At 35.3% G+C, this 23,761-nt stretch overlaps 1 protein-coding gene across 1 annotated transcript in view; it reads right to left on the bottom strand.

The window, feature by feature from the left end:
• Positions 1 to 13,604: 13,604 nt before the first annotated feature.
• LOC145276944 (ribosome biogenesis protein NSA2 homolog) overlaps positions 13,605 to 23,761 on the bottom strand; it is a 29,782-nt gene continuing 19,625 nt past the window's right edge. Inside the window, exons 9-10 of the mRNA XM_080128450.1 lie at positions 19,650 to 19,701; positions 13,605 to 13,774 (exon numbers count right to left, since the gene is read on the bottom strand). Of these exons, the coding sequence (XP_079984576.1) occupies positions 13,707 to 13,774; positions 19,650 to 19,701 (120 nt within the window). The 3' untranslated portion in view covers positions 13,605 to 13,706. The remainder of the gene's footprint in view (positions 13,775 to 19,649; positions 19,702 to 23,761) is intronic.

Raw genomic sequence — 23,761 nt, 5'->3', positions numbered from 1 at the left:
ATCAAAGAATTCTTGAAAAGTTTCCTTGACTTCATCAAACAGGTCGGATCGGCAGCCCTTCAGAAAGTGTTGTATTGGGCCGAAAAGCATGTAATCTGATGGAGGTCAGTTGGTTGGCTGTGGCAGAATCTCAACACCGTCCAGCTCTTCAAACTTGTCTTTGGTCTTCTTGGTGATGTGTGGCTTAGCATTGTCCTGCTGCATCAAAGTGCATTTTTGGTTGACAGAGCCAGTACTTTTGCTTCAACATTTCATAGACCCGCTCCAGTTGTTTACAATAAAGTTCGGGACTGATGGCATGACCATTCGAAACCAACTGAAAATGCATGCTTTCTTCAAAATTACACTAAACATGACTTTCTTGCCGAATCAATCTTGTTTTGGAACCGACAGTGTATCTTGCTCTTTCTGAACCCTTTGTTGGTCTCAATTGTTTGCACCAGAATGACCCATTTCTCATCCAGTGTTACAATGCACTTCCAAAAACTTGCATTGAATGGATTGCTGAGCAATTGGCGTAAAATTTCACCTCGTCTGTTGGCTTGTGTTTCGGTGAGTTTGTGGTGGTCTTAACGTGGCTTTTTATGAACAATATCAAGTTGCTTCAAGTGTCGGTGAATTGTCGATTTGCCAACTCCAAACTCATTTGCAAATTCTCGAGTAGTTGTGAAGGTGCAATGTTTACACGTCTCTATCATCCAACGTAAACGACCGTCCCAAACAAGGCTTATCTTTAAGATTCATGTCGCCAGAATCGAAACGCTTTAGATCACTGCGTATGCAATCGTTCTTTCACCTTCGGCAGCACAAATCTCTTTGAAAAATTTTCGAATTTTTCAATGTGATGATTTCACCTTAAGATTATGTGTAAATAAGAGAAAATCAGCCAAATATACCTAAGAATAAAATTGAAATCCTCATAATTGTCAGGAAACATTGCTAACAGCAGATTACTAAATTAACGTCAAACGCTTTAAATCTAACATAGAAATTATCGAATTTTTCAAATGGTTATTTTGTCCAAATTTAATGTGTAAATCCCCTCCCCCCAAAAAAAAAAACACAGCCAAAAATACTTAAGATTGACATTAAAATCTTTGTATTAATAAAGAAACATTGCTAATTGCAGATTTCTGATGTAACCGCAAACGCTAAAATCTGACAGGTTGGCATACCTGAAAGTTTCAAATTTTTCAATGATCTTGTCTCAATTTAATGTGTAAATCAATAAAATCGGTACTTCTACAGTTTTTTTTTGTGCACCTGTCGTTAAAATCCGAGGGAGAAATCAGTATCTTAAACTATGGTCGAAGTTAGAAATAAATAACAAAAAATTAAACTAAATGTCTAAATCAAAGAAAATCAGCCAAAAACACCTAAGAATAACATCGACCTTGCTGCCAACGTATCCGCATTTGCCAATGACGTCAAGGTTTTTGTATCAAGGTGCTGAGACATTGAGATTGTATCAGAGATGCTCGCTTGGTACGAAAGAATTATAGGAGCCAAGATAAACCACAGCAAGTCAGTCGAACCACATGCCAAGGATCCAAACCAGGCCATCTGTCCAGCTGAAGGGCACCGGGAGGTTTGCGTTGCCACTCCAGGCACCCTTCAGCTGGACAGATGGCCCGGTTTGGATTCTTGGCGTGTGGTTCAGATCAGGTCTCCAGCTCGAAAAGAATTGGTCAGTGGTATGGTCAAAGGTGGAAGCTGCGGTCAACTCGTGGCTTCCTAGGAAACTTTCCTTAAAGGGTAAAGCTGAGGCGTGCTCCACATACGTCTTTCCTCTCATTCTTTACCGACTGGCTGTACTTCCCCAGCCTGCACAACACCTAAAAGCTCTCATTGAACTCTTTTGTCTTGCTCCTTTGGGACAGAGGAAGACACTGGACAGCAAAGAGGTCTATATTCAACGTCTGTGTGAGGGTAGCTTGGGAATGCCGGACTTGAAGTGTCATCAAGTCACTGAGAGTCTGGCCTTCCTGAGTCACTATATTCAAGATGATCAACCGTGGCACTCTGCGGTTACTGCCGCCTTTCCCAACCTCATTCTCGACCCTCTGTCGAGAGCCGTCGCAGACCGTGGGAAGAATCTGCCTTCCTAAAAGAGTGCCAAGCCACGCTAAAACAACTACCAAAGACCACCGACCTTGTGACTTCTACCCGTAGGGAACTACACAGGGATCTAGTGAGGTGGGGGGGGTCGCCAACGATCTGCTATGCATGCATTTGGGTTGGTAGCAGAGTAAGTTGGGCGCCGGATTCGAGTCATCTGAACAACTCGGAGTTCTCTCTGACCTGGTGATTGGCCCAAAATGCACTTCCACTCAACAACATACAATGCAGTTCCGGTTTTGTGGAGTCGCCTGCTTGTCCCTGTTGCGGAACAACGGCCGTATAAACGACTGATCATGTTTTCTTCGATTACCACAAACTCTGCCGCTACTGGTCATATGTCAGCAAGGTGATGGCTCGCATCGATCCCGAGCATCCTCACCCAATTACCGTATCCAATGTCAGTCGTTTACAACGTGAGACTGCCGTGGGACCAGGAAAGACAAATTGTCTACATTATGACCCTGGTCATGGCAAGAATGGTGATTTGGACATTGCGACTGCAGGGTGGCCGGGGGGGAGGGTCTTTTTCTGATCAGGATCTGATTGCTTTCTTTAAACACCAACTACGAGTGAAGATCAGATGTGATAGAAAGAGGCTGCATCGCGCAGCATTTGACAGAAAATGGATACATGTAGCTAGTCTGTGTATATGAAAAGGAGCCAAATTTGAATACATGTTCCTCACCTAGGTGTGGAACGCGCAGTTCAATCAAGTGTAACTTAATCTTTAGCCTCTTAGCTAGCCGAGTGAGTGCTTCATCCCTCCCCAACTACGAAGCCTCCAAGATCCCCACCCCTTCCTAATTGCAATTTTTTCTTTTCACCCTTCCCTCTAAATTTCACCCATCTTGGAGAGAAAGAAATCAATCACTAACCCACCCATCTCTCACCCACAAAATTTTCTTTTCTCCATTTCGTCCCATCTAGAGGACATCCCCACTTAGAGACTGTCTCGCAGGAGCTCACGTTCCTTTGCACACTGAAGTGGAACGAGTGGTCTATCAACTAGATGGGATTAGAAAGGTCCTACTAACCACTATTGTATTTTTTCTTCCCCCGCCCTCGACACAAATGAATTTTTGTATTACCTTTATTGTTATCTTTTTTGTTTTTACACGTTGATAAAAAAAATGTTTTAAACAATTGGGTGCTAAGTAGGACGTCCCCAAGCATGAAAGGACGAATGTGGTATTATGGTGGAAGAAGATACTAGCTAAGAGAAACTTTTGTTTAGTTCTGTAGTGACAAGGATGACCAATGACCCCCAAATTCCCCCTTTTGAGTTGGCCCTGTGCCTAAGTTTTTTGTTCAAGTTTAACATTTTAGCCTGAATAAAAGATTTAATATCTTAAAGTGTAGTATCTGTTCTGATGCTACACTTCAGTTAATTTGTCTCAGTCAATGGAGGGGTAACCCTCTATACTGAGACAATTATTATTTTTGGCACCTACCAGAGTGCCCCATTTGCCCTTTTTTGGGGGAGCTGGTTTTACCCCCACATTAAAAACGACTTTGTGTCACATTTTGCTTTCGCGGGAAAGCAAATAAATACCAATAAATAGAAAAAAAGAGTTTTTAATATGAATATCAATACACAAAAAAAAAAAAAAATTAATAGGAGTATCTATACTCCTATCAATTTTGGAGAGTTTTGTGTATCAATATTTTTGGACGATGATAGCATTTTTAGATGTGACCACATCAACAATTAATATCAATTGTGTGTGAAGTTATGTTTCAACGAAGGAAGAAAATTATATATATATATATATAATTTTTGTTTTACATAAGCATTTATATATGCTACACATTCATTAGCATTTTTCGGTCAGTTAGTTACAAGTAACTAGAAACCTCTTCGGGCGATGGCTTCCTTCAGTCTTGACAGACTATGGATACCCACCGTAAGGGTGCTTGCCCGTGAAATTTGTGTGGCAAGAGTTGCACAGTCTCCAACCACGTCTCTCCGGAATCAACATTGTTGCATACCAGTGGCAAGTTGAGGTACAGGACGACTGAAAACAATGCTGAGATGAGCGGAGAGCACATACCGTGCCTAGAAATCCAAAATGGTCACCCATCTGATAATAGCCAGGCTCAACATTGCTTAATTTTGGTGATCTGGCGCAAACCGGTGTGTCAACGTGATTATGCCATATATCTTCGGGTAATACTGCTTATACAAAAGTAGAGTTTATAATAGATTATAGACTTAAAATTCTGGAGATCGGTCATCTGCATCTCAATACAGACCAATCAGCCTCCTGCATGTCATGAGCAAGTTACTGGAATTAACATTGTTTGTTGTTGCGTCCATCATCAAACTAGATGTGTCGTAGGTTCAAATTCAGGCTCGACAATCAAAGAGAGGGGATGACTTTCGAAAATATTGGTGAAAAAAAAGTGACCCCCCCCCCCACCTGTAGAAATGTGCCCATTTGAGGGTGAAGGAATTAATGTTTTGGGCCAATTTTTCGATATTTGTCACCCGAAGAGTCGAGCTTCAAAACGATACTGATCTTGTGAAAATCGGTCGCCTCTGTCAAAAGTTTTAGGCAGATATACAAACATACATACATTTAAACAGGCAGGTGAGATCTATATTATAGATTAATGTTGCTATTTGAACGATAGAACTACGATCCAGGGGAGATAACTCTTTTTCTGTTTCAGACAGATTTACCTCTCCACTTTTACTTCTGTTATGTAAGTTCTTGCATGAAGATGCGAGAATGAGACGGGACAGACGTTGTTAGGCACTAACAAAAGGATGGCTTTGAATCCGGGTAAATGGAGATAGGGATATACTACTCCTGCTTCTGATAGTTGTGACACACACACTCATGTAATATCCGACTAAGACTAACAGATATAATTTTTTATGGTTCTATGTATTGCCTTTTTGCACATAAAATGTCTATGTTTACGTCAACTGTGAGTTTTCTCATTTCTTCCACTACTTTATATAATTCATATGTAACAGCACATGGCCTCTCCCTTGACAAGCCACTGACCTCAAAGTTGTGTGCCGTGGTTTACTATCTCCACCTCTTCATTGTTTTTGTTGGCCGTGTCATCATCTTGTTCACACTGGTGGCTGCCGACAGAACACACGCGGGTCACAAAATGGAAGTAAAATAAGTCGTGGGACAAAGAAAAGAAAAACACAACGCTAATGTTTCACATATATCTGACGGTTGGACCTGCGAGTGAATGTGCGCCCTCTCTGCATTCTATCGATGTTGCGTTTGTCTGTTAGCTCACAACTCCTCTCGATCTCTGTCTCGTTGTCAGATTTAAAACTGTCAATCATCAATCGCTGTCCGCTATCAACTGACTAGTCAGCGTCGTAATCTCAAATCCCCCGCCCTGGCTAACCGGAAGCTACCCTTCCCTCTCTAAGCATCTTATTGACTCCTCACCCACCCACCCACCCCCCGTCAAGTGTCGTTGATTATCTTTGTTATCCGTTCTACAGATTTCTATTGCCATTTGTCAAATCTAAAAGCTCGATCTAAAAATATCTATAGGTTCATTGTTAGTCATTTTGTACTGGTCTTCTCAGCACTTAGTGACCCCGGGTCATTTTTATCACACATGTACTACACGCTTATGCATACACCATTCAGGCATAATCTCATGCAAGGCATTAATAGTTAGGATATGCCAACACTTCTATTCATAACAGGTGCAAACGGATTCTAACTTTATACGTTTTTGAAAATGTATTTTTATCATCTAAAAATTAGATTATTCAATAGTATTCTGAAGAACTAAAATAATAAGCGATAAAAAAAAAAAAAAGTCAGTCTAAAAAAAGTACTGGCGTCACAGTTTAATTTAATAAAAATTCCAATTTTTCTGCAACAGTCATTTCATTTTCTTTTATGAAATGTTAAGGACTACATTTTTTTAGTATTAATGTTATAAACTTTTCTTTTTTTAAGGTTAACAGTTATCTATAATATAAAGGGCAAAAATCTTTTTTTTAATGTATGTATGAATGTATGTTTGTATCTTTCATAAAAAACTTTTGATAGAGGAGATGGATTTTCACAAGATCGGTATCATTTTGAAGATCAGCACTTCAAACGACAAATATCGAAAAATTGGCTAAAAATAATTTTTTCACTCTCAACTGGGCACTTTTCTACAGGGAGGGGTATCAAAAAATCATTCCTTTATGACAATTTAGCCATACACGTCCTTTCTTGAATTAGTTTAAATATTAAAAAAAAAACTACCCAATTTCACTGACGCGGTTATAGACAAGTCGGTATGGTAATAGCGTCATTATCTTAAGATTTGCAAGTTCGAGCCAAGATGTCAGATATATTTATTTTCAATTTTTAAAGTTTTAATATTGAAACAGGGTTATTTATGCCATTTTTTTTCATTCGTTTTTTTTTTTTGCATCATGTTCGCTGTTTTTTTTTTTGTTTTTCTGATTTTTTAAGAAGTTTTAACATCGTTCGCTTATTCTTTATTTTCTGTTTTGTTTTGATTTATCTCCTTCCAACGCCGGGTACCCCAGCTAGTCTATAATATAAATCTCACCTGCCTGTTTAAAAGTATGTATGCATGTTTGTAAAACTTTTGACAGTGGAGACCGATTTTCACGAGATCAGTATCATTTGAAGCTTGATCCTTCGGACGACAGATATCGAAAAATTGGCCAAAAACATTAATTCCTTCACCCTCAAATGGGCACATTTCTACAGGGAGGGGTCACTTTTTTCGCCAATATTTTCGAAAGTTATCCCCTCTTTTTGATTGTCTAGCCTGAATTTAAACCTACGTCACATCCAGTTTGACGATGGACGCAACAGCAAACACATCACGTTTTTTTTTTTTTTTCACGTTCTTTTCATTCTTCGCGGTACAGGTTCGAGCCTGCCTGCCGATTACCACTCGCTTTTTTTTTTTTTTTCTCAACACACACCTCCAAACACCGGGGCATCCAGGCTAATTGAAAATAAAAAAATTAAAGAAGAAAAAGTGATCGCATCTTTTTTTTTTTTTTTTTTTTTTTTTACAATTTCTTGAACTTGTGCTAGTTTCCACATCTTAGATGCTTGTATGTAAAAAAAAAAAAAAAATGAACGAATCTCTTAGTAAATAGAGTTATCTCCCTCAGATAAATGACGAATTATACAAAAACGCCTTCTTTACTTTTTCTTTTCATCTAATCTGGTGGAGTAGAAAGTATACACTTCCCCATATGAGTCAGTGTATAGTCATGTTGACAAGATCTTGTTTGGCCGTTGAATACTATTTGATTTTCAATATTTGGTCAGGGTTTACTTGTAAGGTGAAATATTTTCAGGTTAGACAATCCTGACAAACACATGTACAGATAGACTAGAGACACCTAAAGATAGTTTTGTTTAGTAGGCATTCAAACTCTTTGTATATATGTGGGGGTGGAGATGGGGAAGACTAAAACAAAGACTGTTGAGCATTCATAACTGAAACTTGGTAGACAAGTCAGAAATTAAGTGGTTTATTTGTAGTAAATATAGCTGGTTTGCAGAAAACATCACACAAATTTTATAAATGATTACCCGAGTGACATTTTAAGATCACCCTGTACTATTTTCTATGAAGAAAAACAAACTATCATATCGGGTTAAATATGTATTTTATATCCTGGCTGGTGTTAGATAGCTTTTAGAATTTGACTTCCAAACTAATCTATCTCTGGTCAGGTCTTTATTTATCCCTCTCTCATGTTTATCTTTATCACTTTCTTTTACCCTCGACCTGCTAACTGATCCCGCAACTTCAACTGTTTGGCATTTACTTCATCGCACAGCATAACAATTACATTATTACTCCTCCTCACTCCCTCTCCTGTGAAAGCTTATTTCCGTTATATAAAAACAATGATTAGGCTATTATGCAACAATGGTATCAACCTGAACATGAGACAATATGCATGTTTCAAATTGGGTAGGGATAAAAAACCTTGTTCATCAGAAGCTACAAGAAATTTATGTCACATCTCATTGACATTGGCGTGATTAGATCTCAAGCATCAAACTAATGGCTTACAGTAAGTTTGCCGAATAGACGGTGGTCATATATAAAGATTTGAGGTAGCAAGATGTTAATAATGATACAATTTACATACACGCGATTACATGAATTGAAAGCCATGTTTAATTTCAGAAGAGCTTTGTTAAGTTTTGAGACATTGTGTTGAACAAAGATGGCGGCGTAGTTCAGATCAGTAACCAAGATGACGACCAAGAATCAAATGCGGTCCATGGCGGAGTTAACCTCTTAAGTTCTGAGATATTATGTTGAACAAAGATGGCGGCGTAATTCAGATCAGAAACTAAGATGGCAGCGTAGAATTAAATGCGGTCCGTGACGTAGCAAACAGCGAACTGATTGAATCCAAAATTCGACAATTTTTTATAATAATTTTGCGACGTTTTCATTGGTTGTTTAGCACAGCCGTTGGTTATAAAAATGATTGGCGAATCCATTCGTCTCATACCCCCATTACAAGTCAAAAACTTTTTACAAGCTTCCAGTGGGTAGCTATTCTGTACAAGTTCTAGGGATGAAAAGTTTTCAATGGGTAGCTGTTCTGTATAAGTCTCGAACTTTAAAATTTTGCAGGCAAAGAGCAAAAGAGATTTCTTGTGTTGACATGAAAAAATTATGTGCCGAAATGCTAAAAGATTCAATACGTTTTATGGAGCAATTCTGGTTTCTGATTGGTTGTTAGCAGAATGTGGCTTCATTTGATTGGGCAATTCCTATCGCCAGTGCCTATAAACAGAACCTTCCAACTTTCGATCATCATATTTTCTTATATCAAAACTATCGGTATTTTTATCAGTTAAACTTAGTATCTTTTAGAGATTATTTTTTTATGGAAGTCCTTCTAGGTATTGCGAAAAATTATGACGAGATCCCTGGCGACACCAGATGATCTTGCTTTCCAAATAGAGGAAGAGAAGATGGGAGAGGATGAGGCATGATGGGGGGGGGGCCATGCTGACACTTCGTCAAGGAAAAACAGATGTTTATGAAAAATGTCCAGAAGAAATAAAATATTTCAATGGGAAATAAATAGTTATCGCTTATCACATCAGTGTCGGGGTGGGGTTTTAAGAGAAAGACAAACGAGAATACATCTATCAACAACGAAAAGGTTGCTTTTAAAAACCTCTGTGATAAGTATGAAGAATGGGGTTCAAAACGTAGGGGTCACCACCAGGCATTGTTCGACCTGGGTGACTAATCATGCCTAATTGGTAACAAGTAAAAAACCTCGGTGCAGGTGGGGGTTGAGGTCTGGTAGAGATAAGCTCTGAAAAAAAAGAATAACTCCAAAAAGGTGGAAGGAGGAATTTCTGATTTGATAAAAACGATTGACTTTTTCACGTTAGAGTCCTTATTTTTTTTTATTGACTGGCATTTGAGACGTCCACATCGCTCTCACCCCGCCTGGGGGTGGAGGTGGGGGAGAAACCTCATAAGAGCTAAATTGAAAAGCTCTTGTTCTTAGCTGGGAAATTGATTAGTGGAACAAGTATACAACCTGCATCATGAAGCTTGAATCAAAGAACTCGACTAAACAAGTGTAAAACGATTTATGAATAATTATTTTGTTTCGTTATATAAAAATGTCCCAGAGTTTTTCCTTGTTTCTCGATTTGCCAGCCTGAATGACGATGCAGATTATTTCAAGTATGCCCTGACGCCAGAGGATGAAGGAGACAGATTGGATCCAGCACAAAGCCAGAGTAACGGCCGAAATCGACAATGTTGCCACACGGACTTGGGGTCATGCACATTTCGTGTGACCTGAGCAGCAGAAAGATATTTTCCAGTGACCAGTGAGAGTCTGGTCACTCTTAAGGGGTCCACCACTAGACAAGTAAGAATGTAGCCCTGCTGGGTTGCATCTATGGTCCTGTGAGCTGGGAGCGATGAACACGGCCAGAAGTACATCACAAGTATGCTCCCATGAACCAGGATAGCGACGGATGCGGCCTGGCCCTCGGAAACATAATTACCAGAACATTTGAAATTTTTTTTTTTTTTAAACTTAAACTTATTTAAAACGAACACTTTATTTTATTAGTTAATATTTCCAAGTAAATCAGAGATTAGTTTAGGGTACTTTAAAAATTTGAAATAAAATATAAGTTAATTTAGAACATTTAAAAATGAATTTTCAACTATAGGATTCCTTTTTCTTTGAAAAAATAAAATTATTTAGACATGAAATACAAGTCAATTTGGTATATTTTATTTTTTTAACAATAACTTTTAATTGATTTATTTCAATAAAGAGTCCGATAGTTAACGTTTTCTGTTGTGTTAGTTCCTTAATTTAATGTACTTGTTTTGATTTATATACAAAATTTCACTAAAAATCATTGAAATTTTGAAATGTCTCCCCCCCCCCCCAAGGTGTCACGTTTCTGAAACTACAACAAATAATTATCTAAAGTACACAAGTACCAGTTATTTAATCAGTTAAACTTTGTATTTGAAAGAGAAACTGGAGCTAAAAAAATTTTCACCATAAATTTTACGATGACAATGCAATACTGTCCCAGACTTTTGCATTTGTCTTTCTTTAATATGTACTCATCTTAATGCCATAATAACGGAAATAAATTTAAACAAAAAGACAATGCTCTTACATGTGTGCCACTGACACGTAACGGTATCTCAACATATGCAAGTGACCAGGCCGTGGCGCAAGTGCGACATCACAGCATGATCGAAGGAAATAAAAATAAAAAGAAAAACAGGAGTAAAAAGAAAGCATGTATCGATGCAGGAGAAAAAGCATATGTCAACACAGCAGAGTGAGGTTTTTTTAACCACTTGGCAAACGGCAGGAACTTTTAAACAAAATGCAGGACTCATTTATCCTCTGAATTTTTAACAAGATTTTCAGACGACCATATACGGTGGAACAAATTAGACATAACAGTTACTAAGAAACTGTTAATTGACCCAGAGTGGAAAAGTCAGAATATGACCATATTGTCACTGGCTTGGGAAATACGTGTCAGACGACTTGGTGTATAAACAATCAGTAATAAATGCATTTCCTTTCAACTGAAAAAAAAAAAAAAAAAAAAAAAAAAAATTGTCAAAATTTGTTCCTGTTTCTTTGCAAGACTCATACACAACATTGGATCCGAGTTAAAGTGTAACGACCATGTTACCCATGCTTTTAAAGGTTTGTATCTTTCATTTAATTTAAGGTTAAGATTACTTTGAATGATATAAATTATTTTTCTAATAAATCCATAATTTCTGATATGTTTTTAATTAATGTTCCTATTTACCTGCCTCCCCACAAGGGCAGAGTTAAACACAATGTCGGTTTTTAATGTGGAAAATCCAGCTCTCTAAAAAGGGACACTTTGAATAGGAAAAAAAATTAAAATTGTCTCAGGACAGAAAAGGTGAAATGTAGCATCAGAACAGATACTACACTGTAATCTTGGCCTGAAGGTTAAGGAAGTGTTTTTCATTAATGTAAATAAATATCAAAAATATATTTTTAAAATTAGACAGTCATTTGATTAAGTGCATGACGATGTGATTATCACCTTTATATTATTGATGTTAATTTGTTGATTAATGCATAATCACGTTCACACACTAGTTCCCATTAGATCACAAAATTTATGCAACATTGAACCTGATCAGTACTAAAATGAGTGACCATTTGGGAATTCTAGGTGCTCACCGCTTATTTTGGCATTGTTTACAGTCGTCTAGCACTTCTCCTTGCCACTAGACCCAAGCAGTGCTGATTCAGGCAGAGCATGGTTGGAAATTGCGTAACACTTGTCTCACAATTACTCACGCAACTACCCTTACAAGGGGTATCCATTGTCTCTCAAGACAGAATACAAGCATCGAACGGCTGTTGATGCCATTAATATAAATTGTGGTGCTTGTGCAATATAATCGGATTTCAAATAAATGCATTATAGGTAAAAAAAAATTAAAAAAAAAACACACACACACAAGTACTTGCATGTCATGTCAAAATTAGTAAAAACTTCAAAAATTACAACAAAAAAATGATTGATTAGAAGAATAATTACAGATAAAAATAAAATTTTTCAAATTATACTTTTATTGTATCAGTTTATGTTTAAGAGTTCTTCAAATCTAGGGGAGGTAACCACAAACTATGATTTTGACAAATCCACTATTTAAAAATAGAAACTGGCAGACCACTATGTTGTTTTTTGTTGTTGTTATTAAAAAATAATTCTAGCATATCTTCTACTCTATAATTATTTATAATTAGCTGGATGCCCAGCGTTGCCCAGTTGTACAATACATTAAAACATGATATTTTAATTTATGCAGATTGCATATGTATTATTATAGAATCAATCCTCTATTGATTATATATTACGAGGAATAATTTGCCCCATGGACGAATTCACACAAAAAAATAAAATAAAATAAAAATAAAAAAGAATTTTTTTTTTAAATAATAATGATAATGTCATTCATTTAATTCCGTCTGTGTTTGTTTAAAATATGTCAGCTGATATTTGGGCTTGATGATGAATGCTCCGGAAAAATCACTTCTGATTAATGTTTATTTTTTAAATATGCAAATGAAGAAATGATTTGCGATAATTTTAAATGGTACCTCTTCTTTTATTGTAAATTGGAACTCATTAATAAGGAAAAAAAAATAAAATGGTGAGGTATACCTGGGCTTGAACACAAGATCATTTGATCTGTAGTCGAATGCTCTGCAACTGAAATATCTCCAGATGTCAATAATTCTTTTTCTTAAGAAATCATTGCTAAGATTTTACTATCTCCCGTAGCGGTGTAATGTATAAAAGTCCCCCCATAGAAATGATTCTTTTATTATCTATAAGAAAAAAACTTTTTTTAAGATTGGATTTTTTTTTTTAATTTTTGATACTTACTGGATGAATTTCTGATCAAAACATATCTAAGAACACTGCCGGGTACGTAAATTAGCTTTGTGTGAAATTTGCAAAAGATAGGCTCGGCTGTTTTGGAAGTTATGAGGACGGAATTTACACACACACAAAAGTGACTTTTATATAATAGAGATTTTTGTCATTTTTACTAATTTCGACATGACATGCAAGTACATAATGGTGTTTTTACTTAAAAGACTTTTTGAAATCCCATTATATTGCACAAGAACTTAAATTTTTTATAACTCCAAAATGAATTTCTAAAAAGAAATTCAGAACTAGATTTTTTTTTTTTTTTAAATTTGATGCTATTTAATTAAATAATATACTTAAGATTTAATAACATACATATCATAAACTTATTAAAAACTAAATTTTGAATTAATTTCCAACTTGTGTAATTTCATTTCCTTGAAATATTTTATAATGTCAAAAATAACCTTTACTCCATGGACAGGCATAAAAAAAAAATTTTTACCAAGAAACTAATCAATGAAAACAAATACATCAATATACATATATATATATATAAAAATGTTATTTATCATGAGCAAATATACATCACATATATATAATTTTTTTATTATGAGCAGATAAGTCTTTAAAACCATTTGTTTACACCAACAGAACTGCATTAATACAGCCATCATTCTCTGGGTTGTTCGTAACTTGAGCATATTTACCTGTGGATAAAATAAAACAAGATTGTAAATAAATAAGTCGTCCACTATACAAAACTGTATTTATTTGTATATAAATATATGAATAAATGTATATTCGCCCCGTCACAGCAAAGTTAGCAAGTAAAATAAATTGCCAAACAAAACCATTTGAAGTGTTTAGAGTAACACGGAAAGCAAATAACAAGTCAAACGACCGCTACCCACCATTAAATGAATTCAGAAAGATATCCTTCTTTTCCGTAAGGAGATATTTAATTTCTTTTTTTACCAATTATATATATTAATTTTCTAGTTAGAGACATTCTCTTCTTTTTAGTTTTACTTTACACATTTTCTTTATCTTTTATATAAAGAGTAAATATCTGTTTTATGTCTAGCATAACAAACACCCATAAGTTAGAAAAAAAAAAAAAGATCGGTGTAACTCCAGATGTATAATATCTAAATAAAAAAAAAAATAATAGATTTAACATTTGAGGGTCAAACGGACATTTAAATCATTTAATATTATCAAGATGTACACACATCTTTTAATGTTACCATGTTAAAGAGAAGCAACTGATTTTGTTTTTTACGGTTATTTTCTTTACATAGACTCAAGTTATGTCCAGAAGAAGGAACAGACCGAGAAGAAGAAAGGGATGGAAAAGAGGGGGATAGGAGTGATGCTATATTTTTGCCCAGGTGATGCCGGGTAACTCTGTTAGTTTTATATAAATCTTATTACAAAAACTGACAAAGCATTTTTTTTTCTCTCTTTTTTTTTTTTCATTTTTTTTTCATCTTTTTCTTCTAGGGGGTGGGACATCCAACCAGATGTCTAATATTTACCTCTATTTTAATGAGTCCAACCAAGAGATCTTTTTAGGATTCTAGCCATCCTTTTCAGTGCAATCGTTTGTATTTCACTTGCACTTGGTTGACCGGGTATACTTGCTACACACTTTTTAAAGTTCTTTTTCATAAGCCCAGTTGCTCATATGATGATTGGTATAATTGAAACGTCTTTTAATTTCCAATTTCGTTTCATATCATACATAAGTCCTTGATACTTTGTTATCTTTTTCCTGTCAGTTCTGTTAAGCCCTGTATCATTGGGTACACTGACCTATGCAGGGGGATGTGCACTCATAAATAATCATTTCTGTTTTTTTATAGAAATTGCTCCAGACAAGGCATGAAGCTACTTGATGCAAGGAGCTAACACTGACAAAAGATTATTGCAAAGACATAAGGTGCCTATTCTTGAAAAAAGATCAAGGTTGTTAGATAGGAGAAAAACAATCAACAGAAAGAAAGTTCCATAAGATTGACGTTCTTGAAAAGAAGCTACTAGAATAGGAAGCTGTATTATAATGAAGTATCAAAACAGAATTGAAGACTACTAGACCAACGAGTCAAACGAGCTGGAACAAAAGAAGGCAGGAAATAAATCAGACAATTCTGAACAACATATGCTATAATAGTATTTAAAAAAAAATTTTTTAAAAGACTGAAACTAGCAACATCACATCTGTGAGAGAGAGGTTACAGAGGAGAAGAAAAGGCGAGTCAATCAAAGAAAAGGCGAGTCAATCAAAGAAAAGGCGAGTCAATCAAAGAAAAGGTGAGTCAATCAAAGAAAAGGTGAGTCAATCAAAGAAAAGGCGAGTCAATCAAAGAAAAGGTGAGTCAATCAAAGAAAAGGCGAGTCAATCAAAGAAAAGGTGAGTCAATCAAAGAAAAGGTGAGTCAATCAAAGAAAAGGCGAGTCAATCAAAGAAAAGGTGAGTCAATCAAAGAAAAGGTGAGTCAATCAAAGAAAAGGTGAGTCAATCAAAGAAAAGGTGAGTCAATCAAAGAAAAGGTGAGTCAATCAAAGAAAAGGCGAGTCAATCAAAGAAAAGGCGAGTCAATCAAAGAAAAGGTGAGTCAATCAAAGAAAAGGTGAGTCAATCAAAGAAAAGGTGAGTCAATCAAAGAAAAGGCGAGTCAATCAAAGAAAAGGCGAGTCAATCAAAGAAAAGGTGAGTCAATCAAAGAAAAGGTGAGTCAATCAAAGAAAAGGTGAGTCAATCAAAGAAAAGGTGAGTCAATCAAAGAAAAGGCGAGTCAATCAAAGAAAAGGCGAGTCAATCAAAGAAAAGGTGAGTCAATCAAAGAAAAGGTGAGTTAATCAAAGAAAAGGTGAGTCAATCAAAGAAAAGGTGAGTCAATCAAAGAAAAGGCGAGTCAATCAAAGAAAAGGTGAGTCAATCAAAGAAAAGGTGGGTCAATCAAAGAAAAGGTGGGTCAATCAAATTACAGTTATGCTTCTGCATTTTACCAAGAACTGTTAAATGGTATAGAGATTTAAGACCTCAAATATGACAACAGTACTCCATACATTGTTTGATAGTAGATTTGTAGAGATAGAGAACAGCCCCAGGTGTGAGAAGGTGTTTAGAGCGATAGAGAGAAATGATTTTACAAGAAGCAGAAAAAGCAACGGATTACAAGACAGGTGCCTTAACTGATAAAATTTTATGTATTAAGAATGATATAACAAACAAAAAAATCTAATAATATTTTCATATTTAAAAATACTTCAACAGTATTCATTTCAATTTTGAATTTGACTTCAGTTACATGCATAATGTATACGGATAACATCAGATGGTTTCATGATAAAGGGGCATAACTCTTGTATTAACAATAACAGAAATAATATGACGCAATCTCAGAATGTATTTCGATTTTATTTTTAATATTTAACAAATATTTTGATAGTATTTAATTTGATTTCATTTTTTATTCTGATAATTTTTTACTGGACATAAAGAATACAATTTTCAAGCCCTTTTCAAGATATTTTCCATCTTCAAGGTAATAATAGAAGGCCTTTCCAAGACAAACCTCGAGATTCAAGGCCTTTCCAAGACAAACCTCGAGATTCAAGGCCTTTCCAAGACAAACCTCGAGATTCAAGGCCTTTCCAAGACAAACCTCGAGATTCAAGGCCTTTCCAAGGCAAACCTCGAGATTCAAGGCCTTTCCAAGGCAAACCTCGAGATTCAAGGCCTTTCCAAGACAAACCTTGAGATTTAATCCCTTTTCAAGCTCTTTTCAAGACAAAATTCACAGCCTTGTCAAGTTTGTGCAGAGGTGGAATGGGACTTTTGAACTGTTCAAGGAAAGCTATTATCTATTAAGATTAAATTTGAAAAGCATTTGAAAGCAGAAGAAAATCTGTGAGCCACGTAATGACTGGTAATTGTGAATTTTAGTCAGATCCTATGAAAAGTATTTGTGCACAAATAAGTTTTAAATGTAGCAGCATAAATTAGTCCACTTTCAGTCTGTCTCATTCCTTAGTGTGCCCCGATGAAGGATTACAAAACCAAATAAAAGAACAAGATGTCTATTATAAAATCGTCTTCAATTTATTTGATTAATTTACATTAACAACAGTTCCTTCATTCCTTCCTCACCAATACATTAGAAACAATATAGGCATCATTATCATTCAAAGAATAGTCCCACCTGAACAAACGGAAGCATGAAACAGAGCTGCTAATATAGAATAGATTTGAAAAGTAATCTTGTTTTATCAAAACAAGCCCTAACCCACTTTCTCATTTTTTTTTTTTTTTTTTTTCTATTTTATCTTTCTGTTTTTGCTGGGGATGTGACATCCTACTATAACACTGTTGCATGCACCGGGCAGCACCAGATTATCTTATTTAGGTCAGATGTGGTTGGATGCATGTTTGACACTTGATCAAAGAATTCAGATGTCTTGCCAGAATGATAAAAAATGTTATTTTTCAAAGATGGCAGAGGGGTGGAGTGGACTTCTCAATTGTAATTGGGAGGACAGCTTTTGGAAAGACCATTAGGAAATAGCAACAAAATCGTTATAGCCATCTGTAAAATATTTAAAACAAAGGTTGTTGTCATTTCATTAGTGAAAAAAATGGCGAATGCATGTCAGCGAGAGACCCACCTCATAGGGAGATTTGATATGATAAGGAATAACTTGGATGAAGAGGGGGGGCGTTAGAATTGGTTTAATCGATAACCAGAGTTTCTTTAAGAAAAAAAAAGACAAGAGCTCCGAACAAGGGAAATAGAGAGAGAGACAGACAGAGAGAGAAAGAAGATGAAAGAGAATTGAAAAGAGAGAAAGAGAGCGAGAGAGAGAAAAGAGATTAAAAAAAGAGAGGAGAACGAAATGGTAATCTCGCCTAGAGAGGAGAGGAAAACACAAATTTATAAAAATAATTGTTTCAGCAGATAATATAGTCTTCTCGTCTTGACCAGTCAAAGTTGCGGATTTCTGCCCTGTCTTGCTTCCCTTCCCCCAACCAACCAAAGATATAGATCCAGGCTTTGTGAATTCGGAGAAGCTGAAAGTTAGTTTTAAATCCCCAAGCACGAGAAAGCTAATTGAATTTTACTTTAAACCGACAAGCCTGCATTCAAAAACATTAGTTTATCCCTTAAACACAGAGAAAAATTTGAAATTAACTTTTATTTGCACAACTTGTATCTGAAATTATTTCATGCAATAATTATTTTTATTTATAAGAAAATTATCTCAGACTTATCATTGATTATTGAATTGCTTGGATTTGGAAATACAGTTATTTACAATGCCAACACAACCAAGGCTAAACTGCATGAAGAGAAGCAATATACCAGCCATTCACCAAAGCACCTACGTAGAAGAACTCAACCACAGCATCTGACAACAAATGGTCAACTAATGAGTTAAAGGTATTGCCACACAGACTTGGTGTTGTGCATGTTTTGTGCTGTCAGAGCATCAGAGCGCTGGTTTCCAGTGACCAGTGAGTGTCTTGTTACGTTTTGAAAGGGTCCATCACTAGACGAAGATAAAGGTATGGCCATTAGGACTTTAGTGCATGTCATGCTTTGACTGTGCTCATGCGTGATTGACCCACCCGGCCTGGTTACACTAACTGGTCCCGTGACGCAGGCTTGTGCGACTCCTCCCCTTCTAAATGTAGTTAGACTAATATATAAGAGGCATTCTCCCAGCTATTTCAGAAAATCCAAGGCAAAGATCTTTTGAAGATATTAACTGTCTCTTTAAATGCAATAGTTTGTCTTCAAGTCCAATGCAAACAAGTTCTTGATGAACCACCCCCGTAAGTAATCCAATTTACAAAACTTCCACTACTTATGTTTACTACACTATAATCACATTGACTAATGTATACCCATTAACCTTTTTCCTCGAGTGGCCTCTGGGCCTTCATAAGTGGTGATTCCTGTGTAAAAAAAAAAAAAAAATCTCTCTTGCATTTGGTTCATTAGGTATATTCACAAGGTAGTTTTGATATAGTTTGCTCCTATAGTTACTAGAATGATAGAGATTTTCCTGAGATTCCAGTTTCTTTTCATGTCATACATAAAACCTTGGTATTTCGTTATCTTTTCCAGTTCTTGTTCAGAATTCCCTTTATATCAAAAAAAAAAAAAAAAAAAATCTATATGATGAAAGTACCCATTACAAAGCAAAAATATCATGTTTTGTCAGCTATTTTAAAAACAATCTTTAAAAAAAGAAAAAAAAAAAGTCAAAGGGAGCTAACTCAATAACTTGTGAGATTTAGGTTGTAATGCCTATGAATTACCATCAATTAAAAATTATTTTCTTTATAAAAATGCCATTTTTGGAATACAATATTTTTATTTCGTCATGGGTACATACATCATACAGATTTTCTTTACTTTTGTTTAATACAGAGAGTATTGTGGACAAGAATCTCTCCTTTATTTCATTTTTGTTTTTATTTTTAATATAGGGAGGTATTCTGGACAAGGACCCGATGAAAACTTGGATTGTGCATTAAATTTGGCCCAATGAGTAAAAAAGCTTTCAACTTACCCCAAATTACTTTTCCACCTTGTGTTACTAAACCAAGTTCACTGACATTTACCTAAAGTAAAATAAAAAAATAAAAATAAAAAAAACGTGAAAAATTGATAGAAAAGATTTTTTTTTATAAACATGCACCAATAATTTTGTTATCGAATAAATATTCTTTGTTGTTAGAGGAAATAACTTATAACTTGGTCATATGAGAGCCAGTCATATAAATATAAGAACTATTAAAATTTGGCGAAAGTTGTAGAAAACCTCTTTAAGAAATTTTAAATAAACAGACAAAATGCCACTGAAGACATGTTTAAGATCCAAATATTTTTTATTAAAAACTAGGCTGGGTGCCCGGCATAGCCCAGGTGTGTGTGAGCAAAAAAAAAAAAAAAAAAAAAAAAAAAGTGTTAGTAGGCTCGAACCCGTACCACAAAGGAGGAAAAGTCGTGAAAAAAAAATTTAAAAAGTGACCTCTTTACTGTTGCGCCCATCGCCAAACCAGAAGTGATGAATGTTTAAATTAAGGCTAGTCAATTGAAAACAGGGAATGACTTTAAAAAATATTGGTAAAAAAGCAACCCCTCCTTGTAGACAAGTGCCCAGTTTAGAGTGAAGGAATCAATGTTTTAAGCCAATTTTTCGATATTTGTCATCTGAAGGGTCGAGCTTCAAAATGATACTGATCTCATGAAAATCCGTCTCATGAAAATCTGTCGAAAGTTTTAGGCAGACATACAAGCATACATACATTTAAACAGACAGGTGAGATTTATATTATAGATTAGGTACTTGTGCAATTTCAAAAAAATTCATTCTAATTAAAAAAAAAACATTAGACTTATGTGTCATGTCAACATCAGTAAAAAAAATTTAAATTCAAAAATTGATTAACTAAACGTCTGCTAAAACTATTTCTTATAAAACAACATAGATATCAACAATACACTATTTTCTTTTACCATCATTATTTTTTCTTATTATTATTCATCCCATATTGTGAGAGATTCGGAATGGCATAGTGTATGAATTTGCAGTTGATTCATTGAATTTATTAATGTTCTGTATTATTTTTCAAACGATGCTGAATTTTTTATTGTGCATTGGAAGCATAAAACTGACTTGATTGTTTTTTTGTTTTTTTTTTTTCAATTCTATAAAATTTCTGCCTTGACTCTTGCTTTTTATATAAAACTAGCCTGATTGCCCGGATGTTTGGAGAGGTATGTGTTGAGCAAAAAAAAAAAGTGACATCTTTGCCATTGCGTCTTTTGCCAAACCGAAAGTAGCAAAGATTTAAATTAAGGCTAGTTAATCAAAAAGAGAGAATGACGTTCGAAAATATTCTCGAAAAAAGCAACCCCTCCTTGTAGAATAGCCCAGTTGAGGGTGAACGAATGTTTTCAGCAATTTTTCAATATTTATCGTGCGAACGGTCGAGTTTCAAAACGATACTGATCTCGTGAAAATACGTCGCTTCTGTCGAAAGTTTTAGGAAGACATACCAACATACATACATACATCTAAACAGACAGGTGAGATTTATATCATAGATTAGAAGAATACGTAATTCCATGAACAGAAAAGTTGGCCAGTGTTGGTCATCTAAAACACTCTAAAGTGAGTCCCACACTCGAGCTATGTAGTAAACCACTTGAGACATCGAGGGAATCAGTATATTAATTACAATCTGATCATGGAGTGGCCAAGCAAAATTGGTAACAGACAGAAAAAATCAATCATGAGGTATTTAATCTCGGCATGAGACAAGAAAATGATTTTATATGATTGATTGATTGGTTTTACAGCATATCAACCTATGTGGTCATTTAATGCCGGAGTCTTTTTTTCATATACATTAATAGTTATAAGTTTTATGATTATATCTGGTGTTCAGTGTTGATGTTTGTATAGTTAGACAAGGTATTGTTTTTTTTGTTTTTGGTTTTTAAATTTTGTTGAGTAACCCTGTTATCTTCAGATACTTGAGAAGGGTAGTGGGGTCTACATGAGTGAATATGTCCCTTAGAGTTTTTTTCATTATATAGATTCAGTCGGTTTGTTTTCAAGTCTTCGTATCTTGTTAATATATGATTGACGCTGTATGGTTCCTGGCAGGGTATTCAGAGTGGGGCTTTTTTCTTTTTTGAGTAGGTAGGAGTGTGTTATAGAGGTATAACCTATTCGGAGTTTTGTTATTATAACTTCCTTCCTTCTGGTCATTCTTTTGTTTGGTTTCTGTTTTTCTATGGTTTCCTTAATTTGGTATAGTTTGTTTTTAGTACAGGAGTTCCGACTCTTGCCATGTGTTTCTAATATATTTGTTAATGGTTTGTTTTAGATCGGTATGAGGGATCTTATCTACGGTTGGGGTCAATTTTAATGCTACTCTTGCTGCTTTGTCAGCTCTATCGTTACCCTTTATGTTGGTATGAATTGGTATCCAACAAAAAAGATGTTTTTATCGTTAGGAAAATCATCAAATCTATTTAGGGTTTTGGTGATGATTGGGTTCGTTGGTTTCCTGTTTTCCAGTGTTTCGAGTACTGATTTGGCATCTGAATAGATAATGAATTCTTTATGTTTAGAGGATTCTATAAGATCGAGTGCCATACCAAAGGCTGATACTTCGGCACTGTAGATGGATGCTTTGTTTGGTAATCTTTGGATTAGGATTGTTTTGTTGTGTATGGCTGCACATCCAACGTTGTATCCATCTTTTGAACCGTCTGTATAAATTGTTGAGTGTTTGGAATACTTATCTTTAATTAATTGGAATTTTTCTTGATATATGATTGGATTGGTTTTTGTTTTAGGGTATTTAATTAGGTCGGATATTATTTTTGGTTGTTTTGTCAGCCAGGGGGTATATTTAGGTTTTACAGATTCGTGTGTTGTTGCAATATTTATCTGGTCTTTATTTATGGGTTCTTCCATACGTAGGCTAAATGATTTTAAAGCATTTTCTTTTCTATCACAGAGGTTTTTGTATGGGGAGGGGGGTTGGTTGGTTATTTTACGGCATATCAACCCTTTGTATGGGGGGGTGGAAGACATTTATAGGCAGAATTAGTTGGACATGAAGTCAAGTTTGTATAATAATATTGTAGTCCTAGTTTTTCTCTTCTAAGTAACAATGAGGGTTCATCTGTTTCTACATATAAGCTTTCCACTGGGGAGGTGGGGAAGGCTCCTAGAGCCAATCTTAGCCTTTGTGTCTAATTCCTTTACGTCAGACTTTCTTGCAGATCCATAGATATAGCATCCATAATCCAACTTGGATCTGACAAGGGATCTGTATAATTTAATTATTGAGTCTTTGTCTGTACCCCAGTCTGTATGAGCTACTACTTTTAAGAGTTGGATGGCTTTGTTGCATTTTTGTTTTAGGTGTTTAATATGAGGAATGAATGTTAGTTTTTTATCAAAGATGATGCCCAAATATTTATATTGATCAACTACAAGTATTATTTCATTGTCCAGTTTCAATATTGGGTCATGGTGCATTTTCCAGATTTGGCAGAAATGGATGGCTTTGGTTTTTTCTTTTGAAAATGTAAACCCATTTTTTGTTGTCCATTTATTTTGTTTAGACACAGTTGTAAATGGCATCCTATTCTTGTAATATATTTTGATCTATAACAAATCAGGAAATCATCCACATAGAGGGCACATTCTGTTCCTACATTTATATTTTTAACGATGTTATTTATTTTAATGTTAAAAAGTGTGACAGACAGGATGCTTCCTTGTGGTACCCCCCCCCCGTTTCTTGGTTTTTACTGATGGATAGAGTATCACCTAATCGTACATTAAATTGTCTATCATTTATAAAATTTGTGATGAAAATGGGCATTCTGCTTTAGAATCCTAGCTTTTGTAAATCTTTTATAATGCCATGCTCCATGCAGAGTCATATGCTTTTTCAATATCGAAAAAGACTGCTGTACGATATCCTTTCTTGATGAAGGTTTCTAGCCGAATCAGATGGTCCACGAGACTTCTCTCATTCCTAAATCCTGACTGATAATCTGTAATCAGATTGTCTCAAAGTACCATATTAATCTGCTGTTAATCATTCTTTCCATTATTTTGCAAATACAGCTAGTGAGTGTTATAGGTCG

Source organism: Euprymna scolopes, chromosome 5 (genome assembly GCF_053919585.1).
Source record: "Euprymna scolopes isolate OS-2025 chromosome 5, ASM5391958v1, whole genome shotgun sequence".
Lineage (NCBI taxonomy): Eukaryota > Metazoa > Mollusca > Cephalopoda > Sepiida > Sepiolidae > Euprymna > Euprymna scolopes.
The sequence above is the reverse complement of the archived record's forward strand: the minus strand, read 5'-3'. Positions and strand labels throughout refer to the sequence as shown.